The following is a 19982-nucleotide window of genomic DNA, read 5'->3' as shown; positions in this document are numbered from 1 at the left end:
GGACCTATCTTATCCATATATTAGGGCTTCGTCATGCCTTCGATCGTTCCCTCAGTCCTTCACAATACCAATTCACGACTATATCGAAAGCAAGATTTTGTCTAATCGCTCAATAGGACGCTCTAGCTCCTTGAGTGCATCTAGGCAGACATGCAGTAAAATGGGTGCGACTTAAAAATCGAGCTTGGAGAGATAGGGCATAATTTGCGACATTGCTTCTCGAATTTCACCAAAGTGATCACTCAGATCGTTGGTCTCTTACAGTGGACCTTCTACCTCCAAAGCCACTCGAAGAAAAAAAAGGCCTAGTTTATTGAGAGCCCCCGACGGAGAGTCCTTGGCTCTATGTGCGGGGGCCAATCCGCAGGATCAATGGCTTTCCTAGGTGCTTAGTGGCAGAGCTTCCTGCTAGAGGCTACATTGTCAAATCAACCAAAACCAAAATAGGGGGAACTAACATAACTCTAATAGGGAAGTGGTACCTACGAAAGTGGGCAGGTCAAAGGAGCTTGAACGAGAAATTCAGTAAAGCGCACAAGTTCCGGGGGAGAATATTAATAGGTTATTCCTAGATGACGGTTAGTCAAGCATTACGCCAAATGTTACGGGGTACTGATGGTTGCGAAGAATCTTTGGCAAAGTCGTATAGAGAGAACATACTTCCATCTATCTACCTACCTAGTACCTACTTATGATAAAATCACCATGCCTCTCTGCCTACTTTACGTCGTGAAGGAGGCCTTGTATGGTCGGTTTTTTCGGCGAGAGCAACCAAGAGCAAAGGCGTTGTGTTAAGCTACATCATCATAGACGAAACATGTTACTGCTAGATATAGATAGCATACCATGCCCTTGCGTCTTTTGGGGTTTCAATGTTAATAACGATTCTTAGCAGCCTTGTCAAGCACGCCCCGGCCAGCATGGTGATGGATTAAGAGTTGAGGCTTCTACTCAAATTCTTTCCGTGCACCATGAGCAATTTTCGAATCGGTGTACTCTGTTTCTATGCTACCAGCAACAATATAGTTTCCGGAAAGGGTTTTGGAGAAACGAGATGTTGTTGTAGCAAACCGAATGTTTTTGACATGGTAAGAATCAATCGTTGAAGTTTAGTGGTAAGGGTCTCCGATTTTACATCTATGTAAGTTTCGCATTTTGGCCCCATTACTACAGAGAAGATGCTGCCACTTTCCCGTATAGGCTTTGATGGCATGAGCAATATGCGAGCCCCTATTTTTCATCTCACAAAGACGATCGACGACGATGATCGATCTTTTTATTGAGTTTTTTCACAACAGCAGACTAAGAACAGGATTCGGGTGCTCCCAGAAGATATCAGATCATAAGCAATAACTTATGAGAAACGACAGAACCCAAAAATGATTTACTACTAGGTAAACGGATGCGAGATTGAGTCTGTTGGTGCTACTAAGGTGGTAGCTGAAGCAAATCTACTCGACTAATGCACCTATAAACAGCTTAGCTCTTTCAGCTGATGCATGCAGCTTAAGCTTACTATGAAAGGAAATTGGTGACACCCACAGGAGCCCATGGAGTAGAGGGTAGGTATCCATGGATGTAATTCAGATCACACATAGCTGTCGATAAAAATAGAATCTTTATCAATCAATACCGACCAGCCCTAACAGCGGAGGCGTAACTTTAATTTCCACCATAGCGTCCAGCAAATACCATATCAGGATTATAACAAACTAAGGCTTCGTTACAATATGCAATACTATGCTAGGTTCCTAAGAATCGACCTTCAGGAAAAGTAGTGAGCAAAAAGAAACTTCTCACGCATCAATACGATCGACATACCCTTGTATACCAGCAGTATTTTAATTTGAAGTCGAGGTCCTTGGCCAATATTGCTGACGCCAACTTCTGATGGCAGCTAGGCGACAACTCGGCAGATCCCCCGCCCATCAGCTCAGGGGGACCGATCCTACAGAGCCTCAAATGTATCCGAGCCGTCCCTAAAAATAAACACCTTCAGCCCTCGGGGATACAAAGCATGGCCGTCTCCACGGACCGAAACCTTTGTTCTCTATCCTCTTCTTCCTAAGTTTCTTATCTCGAAAACAGTATTTTCCGTGGAAGGGGATTTCAGATTCGTCAAGATGCTGTCTAAATCAGTCTTACCAGCCATCCTAGCTTTCGCTGGCGCCAGTGTTGCCACCGCTATACGTAAGGCACTGTTAACCTGATCTTCAAAGCAACTTACTGACAACGAGGACAGCTCTCGACTCCGCGAGCGAATCCACGCAGCCGAGCAAGCGATGGCTTAACGGCGGCAAGGTCCGCGGCGTGAACCTCGGCTCGCAATTCATCGTCGAGCCATGGATGGCCGGTGATGAATGGCAAAGCAGTAAGTGAATCTGCGTATATACCCACCAACCAACCAATCCTACAATAGTATCTAACACCCAGCACCGCAGTGGGCTGCGGCAGCGCCAACGACGAATGGTCCTGCGTGCAAGCCCTCGGCCAAGACCAGGCCGACGCCGCCTTCAAGAAGCACTGGGACACGTGGACGACGCAGTCCGACATCCAGCAGATCGCGAGCCTGGGTCTGAACACGGTGCGCATCCCCGTGGGGTACTGGATCCGCGAGGACCTCGTGGAGGACGGAGAATACTTCCCGCGCGGCGGGCTGGCGTACCTGGACCGGCTGGTGGGGTGGTGCGCGGACGCGGGCATCTACGTGATCATGGACCTGCACGGCGGTCCGGGGGTGCAGTTCCCGAACCAGCAGTACACGGGGCACTCCGTCGACCAGCCCGGCTTCTACACGCCGGACAACTACGAGCGCGCCTACAAGTTCCTCGAGTGGATGGCCGAGCGCGCCCACACGAACGATAGCTACCGCACCGTCGGCACCCTCGAGGTCATCAACGAGCCCGTCCACGCCGGCGACTACCCCTCCCAGGCCGCCGACATGGTCGCAAACTTCTACCCCACCGCCTGGACGCGCATCCGCGCCGCCGAGCAGAAGCTGAACGTCGCCGCGGACAAGCAGCTGAACATCCAGATGATGGTACAAGCCCCATCCTACGAATCAAATCTAGACCGATGTGCTAACAATAATAACAGGACAAATCCTGGGGTTCCGGCGACCCGAGCAGCAACCTCCCCTCAACCACCAACGCGCTATACGATGACCACAAGTACTACAAATGGGACACCTCCGTAACAACCACCAAAGACGGCTACATATCCGCCGCATGCAACAGCAACCTCGGGGGCGACGACGTCATCGTCGGCGAGTGGTCGCTCTCCGTCGCCGACTCCGTGCAGTCCAACGACGAGTTCCAGATCCAGAACCGGCCCGACCAGGTCGACTGGTACAAGAAGTACTGGGCCGCCCAGGTCACCACGTTCGAGAAGTCCGGCGGCTGGGTCTTCTGGGCCTGGAAGTGCAACTGGATCGGCGGCATGGACGAGTGGCGCTGGTGCTACCAGTCCGCCGTCGCCGCCGGCGCCATCCCCAAGGACGCCGGAAGCGCCGCGAGCCTCAACCCCTGCAGCTAAGTTAGCAGCGGCAAGGAGACGTCTCAGACATTACTTTGATCTTCTCTCGTATATATAAATAACACGCTTCTTCTTTTGTTAGATTGTATATAAATTTTATAATAAGACGTAAGTCATGTTCTATTCGCATGATGAATAGCCTTGTGTAAGGAATTCCATGTCGTGCTACACTGAGCTTTTTCTACCTTTAGTGACTTTCCCCGTATGTCTTTTGCTATACAAACCTTTTTTTTTTCCTCTTTACCTCGCGGCATTATTGTCGTAATCACGAACTCCGTGCTTCATATAAAACGAGAAATAAAAACAGAAAAAGGGATGCGATGGACTGGCCTGAAGTCGCCATGATAGGCTCTACCCAACGAGCCTAGCATCCGAGAAGATGTGATGGCAATGCCTTTTCCCTTGTGATGATTAGAGACTGAGTTGAGCAGTCTCGGCTTTGGAAATGTAGTCCTGGTATGGTTCTAGTTTTTTCTCAACCACACCTCCTTTGCCGCAGTATCTTTCAACCTAAGACGCCTTAATTTAGCGACTACTTCCAGCAAAGGACCCCTAGAAATATGGTACGAAATGGGTGGGGTAGGTGATAGGGACTTACAATTACGGCGCTTCGGCCAGTGTAAAGCTTGGGGTCCAACATCGCATCGAGATCATCCCAGATGTCCTTAAAATAATCGTCCTTCTTGATGCGCTCGATGAGGTCATTATTGCCGCCCTCATGTTTGACGACATGGCTCGCCTCGTGTGAGAGCACTCTGACCTTCTCATGGGCCTCCTGTCGGGAACCTCCTTTAGATACAATCTTCATGAGGATAGCTTCGGTAATCATCTAATATTTGAAGTTAATAGCTGTTGATCTCAAGAAAATGATTTCTGGGAAAACTCATGTTGCGCTGGTTAATGAGTCTAGAGGGGGATTGGAAAACATTGAATGGACATACAAAGGGAAGTTCCTGTCTGTTACGCCAGTCAATTCGCTTGGGGTAAACCACCAAACCGTTAGTCACGTTGTCAAGTCCGATCAAGATAGCGTCTGCGAGGAGAAACTAATGACTGTTAGTCCTCATATAATTCTCCCAAGGGCGATATTGTATCTTACCATTTCAGGAATGTCAATACGACGAATGGCTGTGAATTTTACATATTAGCGACATCCATTTCAATCAAAACCACTACTTACCGCTGTCATCCAAAGACCTTTCCAACCATTGCGCTGAGAATGTGTTGGAGAAGTTGACCGGGAGGCTTGCAAGTTTGCGGCCAAGAGAGCAGATACGCTCAGAGCTAAGGTTGATCAGGTTAGCTGGATATATTAACATGCGAATGCCTTCCCCTTAAGGTGCTCAATTCGTCTTGCACATGAAATTAACGCCTCAAAAGCAAGGTATGGCGTACCGCATGGGGTTCCTCTTGTATGCCATAGCAGAACTTCCGATTTGATCCTTCTCAAACGGTTCCTCCCTAACACCGGCTGTTAGTCTATGTGAGTATAATCTCAAGGGGGAATGCTACAAACAGTTCCTTCAGGTTTGCAAGATGGCGAACTAACATGGTCAGCATCTCGAATCACATATTACGTCTTATAGGTTTCGAGATACTTACTATCAGATGTAATGCGTTGTGCAGTGGCACCTAATCCGGCGATAGCGTTAGCTACCCGTAGGTCGACCTTTCGCGTATAAGTCTGCGTGGAGATAGAGTAGCACTACAACAAGCATGGTTAACACTTTGCCTTTCGTGAAGATTCGAGAAATCGCTTACGCCAGGGAATCCAGCCTTTTTGCATAGAAGGACGTTTAGCTGATCAACCTTGGATTCATCACCGCCGAATAACTCAAGAAAGGATGCCTGGGTTCCGGTTGTTCCCTGTCCTCCTCGAAATTGGAGTTCCTTGCGGACATGTTCAATGTCTTCAAGGTCCATGACAAGTTCTTGGATCCATTGAGCGGCTCGCTTTCCCACCGTAATTAATTGGGCCTAAGAATGAAAGTTAGTGGTCTTGTTTGTTTAAGATGTTTGGCAACGCTGATATCTGTGTAATTCTCATCGAATGTCTTATAGCGGCTTAGGTTGTCCGCGACGTTGGGAATCGAAAAGTCGAGGTCGACATGCGAAGCGTAGATTTTGAGTACTACTTACAGGCTGGTAATGGGTGTAGCCTAAAGTCGGCTCATCTTTCCATTGCCGTGCGAAGTTAGATAGGTTGCTACGAAAAGTTAGCATTTTTCGTTATGGAGTCTCCTATCAAAAAAATCGCATTATTTCTCAAATGCGCAGCATAGGACACACGCCGAAAATGGCTGTCCATCTTATTACATACTGCATTATATCAGCAGCCGTATCATTTGTAGATATTGGATCAAGCCATATATCCAATCCCAAAAGGAGGACTTACCCTGATGACCTTGGCTAGTTTGGGAAGCAGAAGGTCCATGGCCTCGCGTAAGAGGATCAGCTCAGTATTATCAGTGACTACAACAGAATTAACGGCATTACAAGGCAAAGGAACTGCATTGCAAGTTACCATAACATGAAGTGGCCTACGGGACATTAGCACGTGGAAAATTGCACAGATTCACGATATGATCATACCCCAGCATGGATAATGCCAGCCGCCGCTGGTGCTGCAACGCCATATGCATGGACATGACCCATAACGTCGTGTCGACGACGGCGCTCCTCCTCTAGTGCGACATCGAAGTCGTCGTCGGTTACAGTAAGGTGGGCTCGCATCTGCTCGAGTGCTTCGTCCGTGACTGCAGTAGCGATACAAGTCAATACGCATATCTAGAAACGCAGAACCAATAGTCAAGGTCTTACTGGACTCAAGACCAAGCTCCTTCTGGGATTCAGCAAGCCATAGCCAGAGATGGCGCCAAGTGCTGTGCCTGCTTCTCTGGCTGAAAAGCTTTTTCATTTCCTCGCTAGAATAGCGGGAATCAAGAGGCGTCTTGTAATAGTCGTAACCGGCCATGGTTGAATATCGCGGTGGGAGGCTAGATAGCTAGGCAGAGGTAGATGATCGACGTTCAACTAGGATTTATCGCGCAGTGAGTAGTAAAACGAGCGCGCGGCGCAAACTTCTCCTCTCATCAATGGGAGAAAGGAGAGAAATAATTCCGAGGCAAGGAATCTCTTGGGAATAATCTAACCTGATCAGCCCAAGGTAGGTCACACGGGACGAAAAGAAAATACTAAATTGGCTTGATAACCTTGCGTTATGTTTTTTATGTATGATCTGATTATGCAGTAGATGCGGCCGATGCAGCAAATATGCGATCTTTTTCTCTTACTTAATCGTAATTTTCATACTGCCAATGGCGGGGCGAAAATTCTCGATGGAGGGGTAAATCAACCTGGAAAGGGTAAGCGGTAAATGACGAGCCAAGCTGCCGGCTACAATAGCTGACTCCCCATTGGCCAATTCAGTCGCGTGCGAACTAAATCATGCGAGTATGCGACAATGCGGAATCTTGCTTATCCCCTATAACATATGACCTAGAACGTTATACTGCCTTCAAGCCGATCAGATTGATTTGATTGGTCGGATGATATCTGCCTAGACGAGGTCTTCCTATACCATGCGAGTCACACTATCCAGAGCATAATACTATTAGTTTAGAGCGTTCAACGTGTGGAGTAGCCAGACGTACTGGATTTCCTTTTATTTACTTTGGAGAGCGTTCTTCGTCCAGCATAACCTCTAAATGGCTATGGCTGTAACCTTCGTCTCGCTATAGTTTCGAGGAAAGGGCTGAATAATGACTATTCGACTTTGATATTCGCAACACGTCAATGAGCCACCTTCATGAACCAATTTACTGCGTATCGTCTGGCGGCATGTCCCAACTTCTTACGGGTCTTCCCTTTTGCTTCCTCTTCCCAAGGGCTGTACCACCGCCACCAACAAAATTCATAACCCATTCTTGTACCTTTCTAGCCTTTAGTAATTGTGGGTGTGCCGGTTTCTTCGATGAGATGTCCTTCACATTGTAAACGCCGCCCTGGTCGTTTCTGTCCAATTTCCTCCGGTAAAGAAGGTCAACCTTGGTGAGACCCTTCCTTAGACTGTGCCCATGAACTTTCTTCATGAAGACACTCAGCGCAACATTGCGTAGAAGGACAATATCTTGGCGGCGGAGCTCCCTAAGAATCTTGCCAGAGGATTCGTCAGATTCTGCCGACAACCAGAAACTGACGCTGAAACCAGACTTTGTCTCGTCTCCAACTAGTAACTCAACCAAAGATTTGGTTGATCCCCATCTAGTTTTCACGATCCGTGGCTCGGCGATTGAGATTATGCCGACAATGAGGTTAACTGACATTGTCTGGGGCGTAATAGATTGAAGATACGACGCAGGTGGCAGATCTTCAAGGTCGCTTAAGTGTCCCGATTGGGGAATAAATTGCTTGTTTTGACGGGCAGATGAATTGCTGTCCTGTGTTGACAACCGGGTACTCCATTCCTCGGTTGTATTGAACGAAGACTCATCGGTACTCAGGCTCAAGGTGGGTAGTTGAGATGACGGTATGTCATCATGAATCGCGAGAGAATGGTCGTAGAACTGATCTAGTATTTCCTGGCTTATTCTGCCAGTTCCAGCCAAGCCCGAGGCAGATCCATGAGAGCCGGTAAAGGTCGTGAAGAAGCCTTCATCTCCATGATAGTCCGGACCTATTTGATGAAGCTGAGAAAAACCAGTTGGTAAGGCTGTTTTCTGTAGAGGTATGGATCTCCAAACAGCAACATCCAAAACGGATTCTTCGTCTTCGTCTGGGCTTGTGGAATTTGTTATGCCGGCAAAGCGTGCAATAGGATCTAAAAAATAGTCCACGAGGTTCGACTCTTTCCAATCAAGTTTATGGTTCTCTGGTGCACCTGTAAGGATCAGGATTTTTCGCACCATGGCGACACAAAGGAAATCATCCTTCGGGGGTTCAAGATGTCCAGTTTATATAGGCAAGGCTTTATGATTGAAAAGTGATGAGTTCTATATCGTTCGAGAGCTAGTAGTAGGTAAATAGACCAGTTTAAAGCGAAGGTTACTGAATGCCACTAGATCCCAGCACTTACCGTAGTGTTTTTAGCGCTGTTTCTTCTAGCGGACCGGCCCCACATCTCCACCCAGTTTTAAGATTGGGTTTGTTGACGTAGCCTTGCATCAGCCAATCATAAGGCCCTGTGCTTTGTTTACTTAAATCGGGGAAATCGGGCACCGACAAAATGCAAGCACTTGGCACCTGCATTGAGCCATTCATATCGACGGCTTCTGTTTCTCCAATCCAATCCCCAACCTGCGGAACTTTACAGGACACAAACTTTTGGGAACCTCTAATCTTATTAGAAGACAAGCAGTTCCTCATTTGCTTTGCACTTGCATTATTTTGCATTTTATCACAATGTCCCAAGAGACGGGACTTTGGAGTGTCCGTCGTCCGCGAGAGGTATGATACTCAATGCGCCCAACGTGCGAACACTTTCTTCCTGTAATTCCTGTGTCGCGCGCAACCAGAATGTGTAACTAATTAATTGAATCACGGCCAGACTCTTGGTGGCATCAATCCGAATACCGCTATACCTGTACCAGCATCAGCAATGAAGAGGTCGAACTCGATTGGCGGAAATGGCGGTGGCACGTTTTCGAGCAGCCATATGCGATCAATGTCGGGATCTAGGCAATCCCTCCTGGCTCGCCCTAGCCAGCCTATGTTTTCGCGATCTTCGTCCGGCGCCAACCTAGCCGATGTAGGAATGTCATCAGTGAAGCGTTCATCCTTTCAGAATGTTCCCGGCTCTACGATAAAAAGCTATGCTTCTGGCGGTGTGCCCATGCGAAACTCGGAGAGCGAACGAAGGAGCAGTGTCTACCGATCTCGAACGTCTACAAACGGTCCCGGAAACCATCAGAGCTTCTTTCAACAAGCACCACAAGCTGCTGGTGTACCACGCGACCCGCGACCATTGAAGGATCGTTCGTTCCAGGCGCGAATCGGTCAGGAACTCTTAGATTATTTATCGCAACACAACTTTGAGATGGAAATGAAGCACACTCTATCGCATAACATAATCAAGTCGCCTACCCAGAAAGACTTTAACTATATGTTCCAATGGCTATACCATCGCATCGACCCGAGCTATCGCTTCCAAAAGAATATCGACCAGGAGGTTCCTCCAATTTTAAAGCAGCTACGTTATCCTTACGATAAGAGTATCACCAAATCTCAAATCTCTGCTGTGGGTGGTCAGAACTGGAGCACCTTTTTAGGCTTGCTACATTGGATGATGCAATTAGCACAGATGCTCGAGGGCTATTCATGCAACCGCTACGATGAAGCCTGCATGGAGAGCGGGGTTGACGTGAGTGGTGATCATATAATTTTCGACTTTCTAAGTTCAGCGTACCGAGACTGGCTTGCTATGGACGAGGACGCCGGTGACGATGATGCTGAGAGAGTGCTTGCGCCCCACGTAGGAGCTATGGCTAAAGCTTTCGAGAGGTCAAATTCCAAGTATTTATCAGAACTTGAGATGCTCGAAGCAGAGAACGCTCGACTACTCAAGGAAATTGAGGATCTAGAGAAGTCGACCCCTGATCCTCGTGTTCTTGATAATCATTTCAAGATCATGGAGGAAGACAAAATCAAGTTCGAAGAATACAATGCGCTTGCTGAATCAAGGACTGAAAAATATGAAAGCCGCATTAAAGTCTTACAAGAAGAACTTGATAAGTTATTGGAGGAGCTAAAGGAAGCAGAAGAGGAGCGCCGTGAGCTGCAGAAAGAAGTCGACGGCCAAGGCATTAGCATGCAGGATATTGACCGCATGACTTCGGAACGGGAAAGACTTCAGAAGGGCATAGAGTCCGCTACCCAGCGACTTGACGAAGGAAAGAAAAGGGTCGCAGAGAAAGAAATGGAAGCGAGCCGCAAGCTCGATGAGCTAGAGAGGCTCATCGACAAATACAACACACTCGCTTACCAGATCGGCCTCATTCCTTCGTCAGCAGTAAATGCTAAGGGTGTCGCATACGAATTGGCAGTGACTGTCAATGAGTCAGACTTCACGGGCTCCATCATGAAGGGATCGTATTCGACCGGAGGAAGTGAACGCCTACTAGCTGATCCAGTAACCGGCTACCAACCAGCACACATCCTCAACTTAGATTTGCGCGGGCACGTTAAGAACGACTTCATAGCTCTGCGAAAGGAGATTTCGGAGCGACGGACTGCAGCCATGGATATCATGATGAAGGAGCACGATCTACTCGACGGTATTAAGGAGGCAATCGAGGACAAACAGAACGAGGTCGAGGCTCTAGAACACAGAGTCAGAGCCGCAGAGGAGGAGTACGAGAAGACCAAGGAGGTCACCATGACGCAGAAGCTGGCCTCGGACACACAGATCGAGAAGATGGAGAAGGAACTTGCCAAAATGCGAGCCCAACTTACCGAATCTGTTCAGCTGATGGAACAAAGAGAGATGAACACCAACATCGAGTACGTTTTCCTCTTATTGATCACCCCCTATTCAAGATAATTCTTACTAATGGTAAATCCAGATATGAACAATTAACTCTCCGAGCGAACGCGCTGCGCGAGGAACTACACACTGAGATCGAGAGGATGCTCAACGATATCATCAAATTCAAGGTGCACATTCAGAAGAACCTGGAAGACTACGAGGGCTTCGTAGCAGACGAGCTTGAGAAGGAACTCGGTAGTGACGAGATGAGAGAAGATACCCGCGGCATTGAGATGTGATTTGAATTTCGTTGCTTGGTTAAATCAAGCCGGTTGCTGCGTTGGCGTTTCGCGGTGTTGCCTTGTACGGAGTTCGGTTGGACTACAAGTGATGACCGTAATGATGATGTGGTAGACGTTCTGAATGATGGTTAGGGATACCTTTTACCTAGTATGGTCTTATTCTTACGAACGATTGTTATAATGCAAGTTTCAATATATGAGCAAAAATAAATTGGTGCTTTTCATATGTGAATTGGAACCTTGTCTTAAGAAAGGGGTATAAACTGAATAGGGGCTTTTAGTGCTTGGCGCATAGACTATCGATAACCATGGCGGGGCCTAAGCTCAAGGGTAGCTTGGCTCGAACATGAAAGCCCCGCTAAACCTCAACTTCACACCATCTACTTATCTACAGACTACCGTAAGACCTCGTCCAGCAGCGATCTAAGCACGATATATACCGTCGCATACCCCATCCTCACATCGCCTATCCTCATTCACAATGTCCCTCCCCTCGACCTCAACCCCCACTCCCGCCGCCGCCACCCCCGCCACGCCCTCCTCCTCCTCCACCTTCGAATTCCCGCGCGAGTACAACTTCCCGCCCTTCTTCACCAAGCAGACGAACCTCACGACCCTGCACGCGCAGCTCGAGAAGTGGTCCTCGCTGATCCTAGCCTACTGCCGCCACCACCGGCTCTTCCGCCTCTCCCTCTCGTACGACGGCTCCGCGTACGAGGACCTCTTCCGCAACCGGCGCCTGAACAAGTCGCTCCGCCTCGCCGACGCGCGCGAGGTGCTGGATTTCATGCGCCGCGAGGGACGGGCCGAGCCTGTTTCGGGGGCCGGCTCTGGTGGGATAAGCGGTATAAGCGGTATAAGCGGTATAAGTGGCATGGGCGGAGGGGGAGGGGGAGGAGGAGGAGGGAAGGAGGGCAGCGGCGATGTGTTCTGGATTTACTGGAAGACGCCGGAGGAGTGGGCCGAGCTGGTCGAGGCCTGGGTCGAGGAGACGGCGCAGAAGAACAGCGTGCTTACGCTGTACGAGTTGACGGAGGGGGAGGGCACGAGGGGGACTGGTGAGTTGTTGGGCTTTTATAATCACGAATATACGAAATTCAACCCTACCTATTCAGGTCTTCTAAAATAAGGGAGTAGGAGATCAAGTTACTAATTCGTTCAAATCACAGAATTCCACGGTCTCGACCCTGATATACTTCAAAAGGCGCTACATGTCCTAGTGAAGCGCGGCAAGGCACAGATATTCGGACAGGAGGACCAGCAAGGTGTCAAGTTTTTCTGATGTGGAATTTTTGTGTATTGCATGTTCTAACGAACATCCATCTTCATATGATATTTACAAAAAAGTCTCGACGACCATGGCCGGCAGCTATGCGAGACGATGATAGGCAGGTGGGAACAACAGAAATATCCCACCCGCCGGGCCGGAGACCAACGCGCAAACGGATGCGGCAACACGCACGAACGCCATCCTCTACCCCCCCCGATCACCGAGCCATGCATGCAACGGAACTCATAAACGTCAACATTAAAAGTGGTATCCGCGAAAAACGCCTCACCTTGCCTTGCTTTGCCTTTGTTGGTGGATCCCTCAAGTAAAGAAATTCGTCACCAGGTACTTCTCGTCGAACATAACCTCCTGATTCATTACCACGTCCAACAGCCAATCGGCGGCAACGATGCGCGGCTCCATGTTGCCGTTTCGCGCCATATCCTCAAACTTCTTCCATAGTCTCTTCTCTTCCGGACTCGTGTTGCTTAGCAGGTACACCGGGTCCGGTCCACCTTCGTCATCCTCAGGCTTGGTAGGCTTGATCGTTGTACCGCTTCTTGCGCCATACATCATGAAGAGAGCGCCATTGGCTTCGGCAATAAATCGATAACCATCCGGTCCGTTCTTGATATTGTTCGTGCAGTAGATAGGCGTATTCCAGAGGAGTTTGCCCGCATTCTGGCGAGCCCTGCGCACCGAGGTGGATAACTTAATGCCAAACTTCTCCTCGTTCTCTCTGTCCTTCAGAATGAAATCCTGCGGGTCTAAGAGCTCTTTCTGATCAAGGCACTGCTCGATCCAGCTCGAAGACACGATGGTGGCACCCTTCGATAGATTGCGAAGGAATTTGACTGTCCGAACCAAATGGGGGGCTACAAGATAATCGCATGTCTGTCCGTCTGGCACGACAGCGATACCGAGGTCACGTAGCTTCTTCTATAGGAGAAATTAGCCAAATCCACGATGTAAAAGTTCGGCAAACTTACGCGGTCAGCATCCTCGCGATGTTTATCGTTAACCCATCGCTGGAATCCAGTGAGCACTACTCGCATATTGACCTCCGGTAAAGTAGGCCTCGCTTTCTTCGCCGGTCGCTTCTCCGTCTTGGCCTCTTTCTCTTCGCTTGCTGTGACCGGGCTCGAAACGCTGCGGCGATTGAGGTGCTCTCGGTCGATGTGATCAGCTGCCCGCTTACCTCCCCAGAGTCCGTGACCGTCCTTGAGCCCACGTTTCTTTTCCTTCTCGTACAACTGTATATCGGGAGCAAGAACCGATAGTCTGTTCAGTGCTTTGTCTTTTGCACTCCGGCTTGATGAAGAGACTGTAGAAGGAGTCTCGTTCTCTTTGCCAGTCCGGACATGGCGACCCTTAGCCGGAGTCGCGAACTGGCCCGTTACAGCGCGACGCTTTGTCGGTGCAGGTACTCCAAAGACGTCGGCCGTCTTCTCTGCATAGCCGTCTTCAGTATCCTTCATAACATCGAACTGCTTATGAGCTTGACGGCCGATTACAACACCTTCGGCTGGGCCATCTGGAACTGAATTTTCGTCGGCCATGTCCAATATCTTACGCTTGCGTGTAGGCAGTGAAGTAGGCGGCGAACTAGGATTCTCTTGCCCACCCGGAAAATACAGCTCTCGCAGTTTCGTCCTATCGAAGGATGTTTTGCCGATGACCTCTCCAAGGTTTGTGCGGTCTGGGAAGCAATCGTACTTGCCTCCCGATATTGGTAGCATTTCGCATTTTGCGTAACTCTCCTCAATCCAAAGGTGGTTGATGACCTCGATGTTCCAGTCCTTAGCGGCCTCGCACTTTTCGCCAACTTTTCGGGCAGAGATCAGATGTGTGTTGTCGGCCTTCATGGTCTTTGTGAACTCCGCACCAGTAGCGACGATCAGATTTTCCAGGTATATACGGGCCTCACCTCCGTAGTTAGACACCGTAATCTTCTTCCCCTTAAACCCCGGGATCCCGTCACGTGGGATAGGGTAATGAAGAAGTCGCATGATAGGAGACGTCCACTGGTTGCGGGTAATGAGATGGTACAACCAAGATAGGTTCCCAACTTCCTTGCCGGTCTGAGAGGCGCGTATATACTGCGGTCCCTCGCGATATTGGCAGATGTACCAGTCGCAAGCATCAACGTCATCAGTCATCTGGCCTCCGCCGTTCAGGATCAATCCCTTCAGGATTTCCCTAAGACGATCTCTGATCGATAAGTCTGCCGACAACATAATCGACTTGCCCTTAAACACAGTTAGGGTAGGACGGCCCTCTCCGGCGTCTGGAGAAGGATTGGGCATGTAATCCGGGCGAGCAGAAGTAGCACCCTCAAGATGTTGGCTCGATGGTACTCTAACCGGGTCTTCGGGATTGGCGTGCTGTATCTCGGGCTTAGGCAAACAATACGGCTCTTCAGAAATACGCTTTCCCAACTTGAAGCAGTCATCAAACCTAGACATATTAGAGCTGAACTATCACTTGTCGAGCAGAAAATATTGCTTACCAATGAGGGAGGACTATCTTGCACTTCAGCTTCTTGCTCTGGGCCAACTGACATTTCGGATGGTTCATGGACAGTGCGCAGATGTGTGTGGTCAGCTTCGTGACGTTGTCCGAGTCCATTCCGCCCATTGCCATTGTAGCACCGATGATTGCCTCCTTGTCAGTAGAAGGTATATCGGCGCACGACAGTACCACGTCAGAGAAGATCATTCGAGGGTCTGGTGTAAAAGGGCGTATCTGGGCTTGTTTTCCCTTTGCCAGGGACGCTGAGATCCACTTAGGCTTAATGACAGGAATCATTCTTGCTGTCGCTTCCGTGTACGCTTCAAACTCGATCGAGGTAGCGATGATGTGAGTTAAGTCTTCAATTTCGACCAGCGGTCGGTCTGGCTCAGTCTCGACTTTGCCGCCATACTTAATGACAGTCTGCGTGAGCTATAACAAAGTGAGCATTGCGGTCCATTTATACATATTGTATTGGCTGCGACAAACCTCGTCGATCACGCTCTGATTTAATTCCTTACACGGGACAAAAGCGAATTTGCAAAGGCTGAAGAGCCGCGTCTCATTTTGGTCTGGCATTGTGCCTTTCAGACGCGATTTGGTGTATGCAGAGTAAGTGGGAAAGTTTGACGCATTCCCTTTTAAAAACAATATCAGACGTAATTGAGGCGGAATAAGAAGAAGCTAAAGGGAGGAAAGAATTGTTGTAGACTTTCGCATCAAAGCGCGTATTTGCAGGTCGTTGCCTGGTTGGTAAACTGGAGGGACCAAGATTGGAAGTTTGGGATTGACATCAGTTTATGGATGATAGAAGAAAAAGGTGGGACAATTGTTTTCTAGGGAATATTAAACCGCTTGACGCGTTTAGAGCATTGTAATTAACGCGAGATTGAGTCGCGGTCAGGTGATACTTCTACCCCGCGTAAGTGCATGTCCTACCTAAATGGATGCACATAGGTATGTATATAGGTGCTTAACCGTAGACGTTCCACAACCTTAAGCACTGTGATTTCTCTCCAGGTCATTTTCATCTTCCAACACATTAAACCGATACAACATGAGGGAATTATGAGTCATTCTACACTACACGCGTCGTATATTAATGGTGTGTAGCTTTCAGCACGACTCAAAGTCACAATTTTCTATATACATGTCTTGTTTGCTAGGTGTTCTGCAGAAGATTACATGCATATTTCTGCCTGCGACATCCACGGCACGGCTCCAAAGAACGATTGGTCTAACCCACCATCCCCAAGCCTCCTCTAGCTGGCCTCGATCTGGTGCTGTCCACTTGTCCCTACGATGGTGTATAGTTGCCTCTTACCTGCTGCTTCGACAGTTTTCCCGGAATCTACTGTTAGTGCTTGGCTATCTACTGTCAACTTGTATTGCACACCATTTTTGGAGACCGGGAGAAGCAGTGTGCCTATAGTACCCTGCGGCACGGTATAATTCAACGTATAGCCGCCGTCGTTCACCGTCCAGCTTGCCGAGAACTTTCCCAAGCTAGTCGTGAAACCGCCCTCAGCATGAGTGAGATCTCCGAACTGGGGCGCGATTTGCCAGCTCGATCCAGCTGGGCTAGTCACACTAAGGCCGACGATGTACTCCGTCAACGCTGAAACGGGTCCAGTAGCCCATCCATCTACAGTGGTCCACGTCAGTAAAATCCGCCAAAAGAAACCTCAGACGTAGGTGGCTAAATGACGATTAATGTGCTTACGAGAATGAGACGTGTATGAGTAATCTTCCCCATACCCAGCGTCGTGGCGATAGCCGAAAGTGCCATCTATGAGATAGCCCTCGATCATAGTGGACTGAGTGCCATTCTCGTTGTTCAAGTACCAACCCCAACTTGTCCGGATCAAGTCGAGAGCCCGTTGCGTCTGTCCTGCCAAAAAGTGTGCTTGAATTTCGAAGGATGAGATGAATGTAGAGACCTCGCCACTTAATTCGGGACTCTCAGCTCCGATTGGGGTCCAATTCTTCGTAAGGGTCGAAGAAATAGTTTGCCCCTCGTCTGCTGTAGCGTTTACCACTCCGAAGAGCAAAGCGAGGGCATTACCATCTTGGGGATATAAACCGGTCTTGTTGTTGCGAGACTCAATGCTATCGTAAAATGCACCAGCAGTTCCGTTCCAAAGCTGCGAATTTATGGCACTTTGGAGTTTTGCGGCAGTATCGAGCCACGTTGAGTTGATGCCAGTTGTGTCACCAATCCATGTGGCCAACGAAGAACCTGCAATCAACGTCCGGTAATAAAGCATCTGTGCCGAGGCTTGGGTGTCGTCAACATGGTAACGCCCCCAGTCGTGTGTGTAACCCGTGATATTAAGGATACCTAAAGACGAATCAAGCTGGCTCGAGATGAATGACATTGCTGCGACATACTTGTCCCAAATTCCTCGGATGAAGTCTAGATCTCCGGAATATAAGACATAGTTGTACGTCCCAATCATGGTCCACCTAGCAATACAAAAGAATTTAGCATAGGTCATCGGTAGAACAATGGAAGGGAGAGATCTAATGCAGGTAGAGTCTTACATGTGATACGTATCACCGTCTGTGACCAGAAGCGGCGGACCGGAACATGGAAGCAAACCACTCTCTGCCTACTCGCAAGGAAACATAATTAGCAAGAAGCTCCACATAGTTGCCTACGTCTATGGAAGGGAGCACTGACTTGATAAGAATATAAAGTTGCCAACGAGTTTTTAATGCTCCTACAGATAGTTAGGGAAGAGACTTGGAAGTCTGTAGAGCATCTGGGAAACTAACTCGAGATCGCCGGTGCTGTAGAATGAGGAGGGCACCGCAACACCCATGTCGCCTGGCCTAGTTAAGAATTAATAAAATGAGATGAAAATAGATAATGTAATAAATAAAGAATATCAAAGTGAACTGTATTTTACCAGATAGTTCTGTCGCGCTTTGCGCCATCGGTATTGACGGTGTCACCTGTACCAATGTTACCGTCATTAGCCCATTGGCTAGCTGGGGCAGGCCAGGCTCGTCCGGTTGAGGGATGGAGCGCATTCGTCTGTATAGTCTATAGTCAATGAAGTCAGCATTTAATTCATTACTCTCGAGGCAAAAGCTCTAAACCACATAGTCCGTTCTGCAAGCTTACAATCGACGAATAACCTTGTATAGAATCGCAAGGGGGTAAATACACAACCTCAAATCGTACTTACATAAGCACCGCTGTACCAGATTTTGTTGAGCGTGTCGTCGCTACTATGGAAGTATCCTTGGTAGGCTTGAAGGTTTGACCAGGTTGGTTGGAAGGACAATTCCAAAGAAACATTGTTGATGGTGACAGAGGAGGTAGTTCCGGTGAGGAATACTGTCATATATCGAAATCCTCCACGAATATTCTCGACCGGCATGACATAAGTCTGGTCTCCTGTGGAGGAGAAATTGGCATAAAGTGCGCCATCTTTCCTCGAAAATACGCCACTAGATGAGTCCGAGACAGGCCCAATCCAGTCCTTAGCTTCCGTGAAAGCTATGCCGAGAGCACCATCACCATCTGTAGACGAGACAGAGAATTGAATTGTAGCAACGCCTCCCACTTCACGGCCAAAGTCGTAATAGACGCCCGATTTTGTACTCGCGAACGAGACAGACTTTATATCAGAGGTTTCTCCAGTGCCCAAGTCGAAAACGGCCTTAGGCGTGACAGTTCGTGTCGATGGGGAGAAAATATTCGATTCCCATTCACCAGGAAATGAAGCTGTCTGAGGGCCCGTGCATTTGGTATCCCTCCAACAGCTCTGAGCGACAACGTCCGTACGAGAAACCAGAAACCAGAACGCGAGAGTAAACAGGAGAAATGGGTGGTGAAACGCCATAAGGACCGACAGCGCAGGATCAACGCGTCGATTGTACCTATATAAGGGGGCAAGAAGGTCGACGAGTGTCCAAAGTCATGGATGCTTTATACAATGCCTATGAATATCTATAAATATTCTATTTTTCCAAGACTTTTGGGTCGTAGAGGCGCATCGAATACATGTATCAGATATACAAGCAACAATTTATATAGAAGCCGTACGTAGGTATCTACTCTACTGAGATGGATAAATATGTACTTACGCTCTCGTCACATCTTCCCACCGAGACTAAAGCGGCCAGCATAGCCACCCCGCTCAAATTAAGGACATAACCTGGCTGGCAGTTGGGGTTACTGGGGCGGCACAGCGGCTCGGATGACAGCACCGTGGAGACAAAGGTTGGACGAACCATGCCGGTGATCATTAATCGTCAGGCATTCCCGAATCCGAACGAAACTCGGCCAGGCGCGATGCTAAAATATCTGGAAATATATTGGTTCCGGAAGTTTGAATGGATTCATAGTCCATCAATCACATTCACCTTCCGGCTGATTTACTCCGTGGTTGATCCACTTATCCCGGGTATATAAACCCCTGGGGCCGCGTGAATTCCAAGAGTGTCTTGGACTAGGTACCTAGTAATGATATAACATTAGTAATCTCAGGCGCCTCCTACAATTCTCATGATATGTTAGAATATCTAGGCTCCAGGGGAAAAGGCGTGACTGATGAAAGGTGTTTCTGTTTATGAGATTAAGTTTGGAGATATCCATACTGTCGGGTTCCGTGGTACTAGTGAACAGTCCAATGTCTGTCGATTGTCGATCTGGCCGAATTCTAACCTTCCAAAATAAAGCCCGGGTAAGAGAGTTCTGGGGTAAGATAAGTAATTGCGTGAATGACCCTAGTGAATGAAGACGTTTTTCTTCAGTGCGGCAGGGGATCCAGGCCATAATTGAATTAGCAGGCGAACTCTATCGTCGAACCAGTTTGAATAAGCCGGGCTAGCCATGCATCTTAAAGCCACTTACACAACTCGCAGTGTGGTATGCAGTTGGAAATGCCAC

General features: G+C 48.6%; 7 protein-coding genes across 7 annotated transcripts; 3 read left to right on the top strand and 4 right to left on the bottom strand.

The window, feature by feature from the left end:
- Nucleotides 1-1636: 1636 nt before the first annotated feature.
- On the top strand, nt 1637-3606 carry F4807DRAFT_420102 (glycoside hydrolase family 5 protein). Its single transcript, XM_047997460.1, has 4 exons — nt 1637-2190; nt 2243-2371; nt 2442-3040; nt 3097-3606. Exons 1-4 carry the CDS (start codon nt 2124-2126, stop codon nt 3532-3534), a joined length of 1233 nt encoding a protein of 410 aa, XP_047855878.1. The 5' UTR covers nt 1637-2123; the 3' UTR covers nt 3535-3606.
- On the bottom strand, nt 3205-6508 carry F4807DRAFT_466634 (adenylosuccinate lyase; the record flags this gene model as incomplete). Its single annotated transcript, XM_048002409.1, has 13 exons — nt 3205-4044; nt 4133-4363; nt 4476-4580; nt 4634-4662; nt 4715-4818; nt 4930-4995; nt 5051-5078; nt 5137-5239; nt 5296-5511; nt 5930-6006; nt 6059-6074; nt 6127-6290; nt 6355-6508. The coding sequence occupies 13 exons, from the start codon at nt 6506-6508 to the stop codon at nt 3946-3948; spliced, it is 1392 nt and encodes a 463-aa protein (XP_047855877.1). The 3' UTR covers nt 3205-3945.
- A 156-nt stretch (nt 6509-6664) lies between these two features.
- F4807DRAFT_35961 (uncharacterized protein) lies at nt 6665-8619 on the bottom strand. The gene has a single exon (XM_047995551.1). The coding sequence runs from the start codon at nt 8439-8441 to the stop codon at nt 7353-7355; it is 1089 nt and encodes a 362-aa protein (XP_047855876.1). The 5' UTR covers nt 8442-8619; the 3' UTR covers nt 6665-7352.
- A 187-nt stretch (nt 8620-8806) lies between these two features.
- On the top strand, nt 8807-11509 carry F4807DRAFT_420093 (HEC/Ndc80p family-domain-containing protein). The gene is made up of 3 exons (XM_047997459.1): nt 8807-8979; nt 9080-11031; nt 11094-11509. The coding sequence occupies exons 1-3, from the start codon at nt 8935-8937 to the stop codon at nt 11293-11295; spliced, it is 2199 nt and encodes a 732-aa protein (XP_047855875.1). The 5' UTR covers nt 8807-8934; the 3' UTR covers nt 11296-11509.
- Nucleotides 11510-11672: 163 nt separating this feature from the next.
- On the top strand, nt 11673-12735 carry F4807DRAFT_35868 (ESCRT-II complex, vps25 subunit). Its single transcript, XM_047995540.1, has 2 exons — nt 11673-12356; nt 12468-12735. Exons 1-2 carry the CDS (start codon nt 11780-11782, stop codon nt 12578-12580), a joined length of 690 nt encoding a protein of 229 aa, XP_047855874.1. The 5' UTR covers nt 11673-11779; the 3' UTR covers nt 12581-12735.
- A 154-nt stretch (nt 12736-12889) lies between these two features.
- F4807DRAFT_451005 (BRCT domain-containing protein) lies at nt 12890-15658 on the bottom strand (the record flags this gene model as incomplete). The annotated part of the gene is made up of 4 exons (XM_048000192.1): nt 12890-13507; nt 13558-15025; nt 15078-15511; nt 15569-15658. 4 exons carry the CDS (start codon nt 15656-15658, stop codon nt 12890-12892), a joined length of 2610 nt encoding a protein of 869 aa, XP_047855873.1.
- A 683-nt stretch (nt 15659-16341) lies between these two features.
- Nucleotides 16342-18933, bottom strand: F4807DRAFT_458930 (glycoside hydrolase family 78 protein; the record flags this gene model as incomplete). Its single annotated transcript, XM_048001285.1, has 7 exons — nt 16342-16724; nt 16803-17545; nt 17624-17691; nt 17763-17802; nt 17858-17914; nt 17992-18128; nt 18274-18933. The coding sequence occupies 7 exons, from the start codon at nt 18931-18933 to the stop codon at nt 16342-16344; spliced, it is 2088 nt and encodes a 695-aa protein (XP_047855872.1).
- Between the last annotated feature and the right edge of the window lie 1049 nt (nt 18934-19982).

This window comes from Annulohypoxylon truncatum (genome assembly GCF_022578515.1).
Source record: "Annulohypoxylon truncatum strain CBS 140777 unplaced genomic scaffold F4807scaffold_10, whole genome shotgun sequence".
Taxonomy (NCBI): domain Eukaryota; kingdom Fungi; phylum Ascomycota; class Sordariomycetes; order Xylariales; family Hypoxylaceae; genus Annulohypoxylon; species Annulohypoxylon truncatum.
This window is presented reverse-complemented; position numbering and strand designations above follow the sequence as displayed.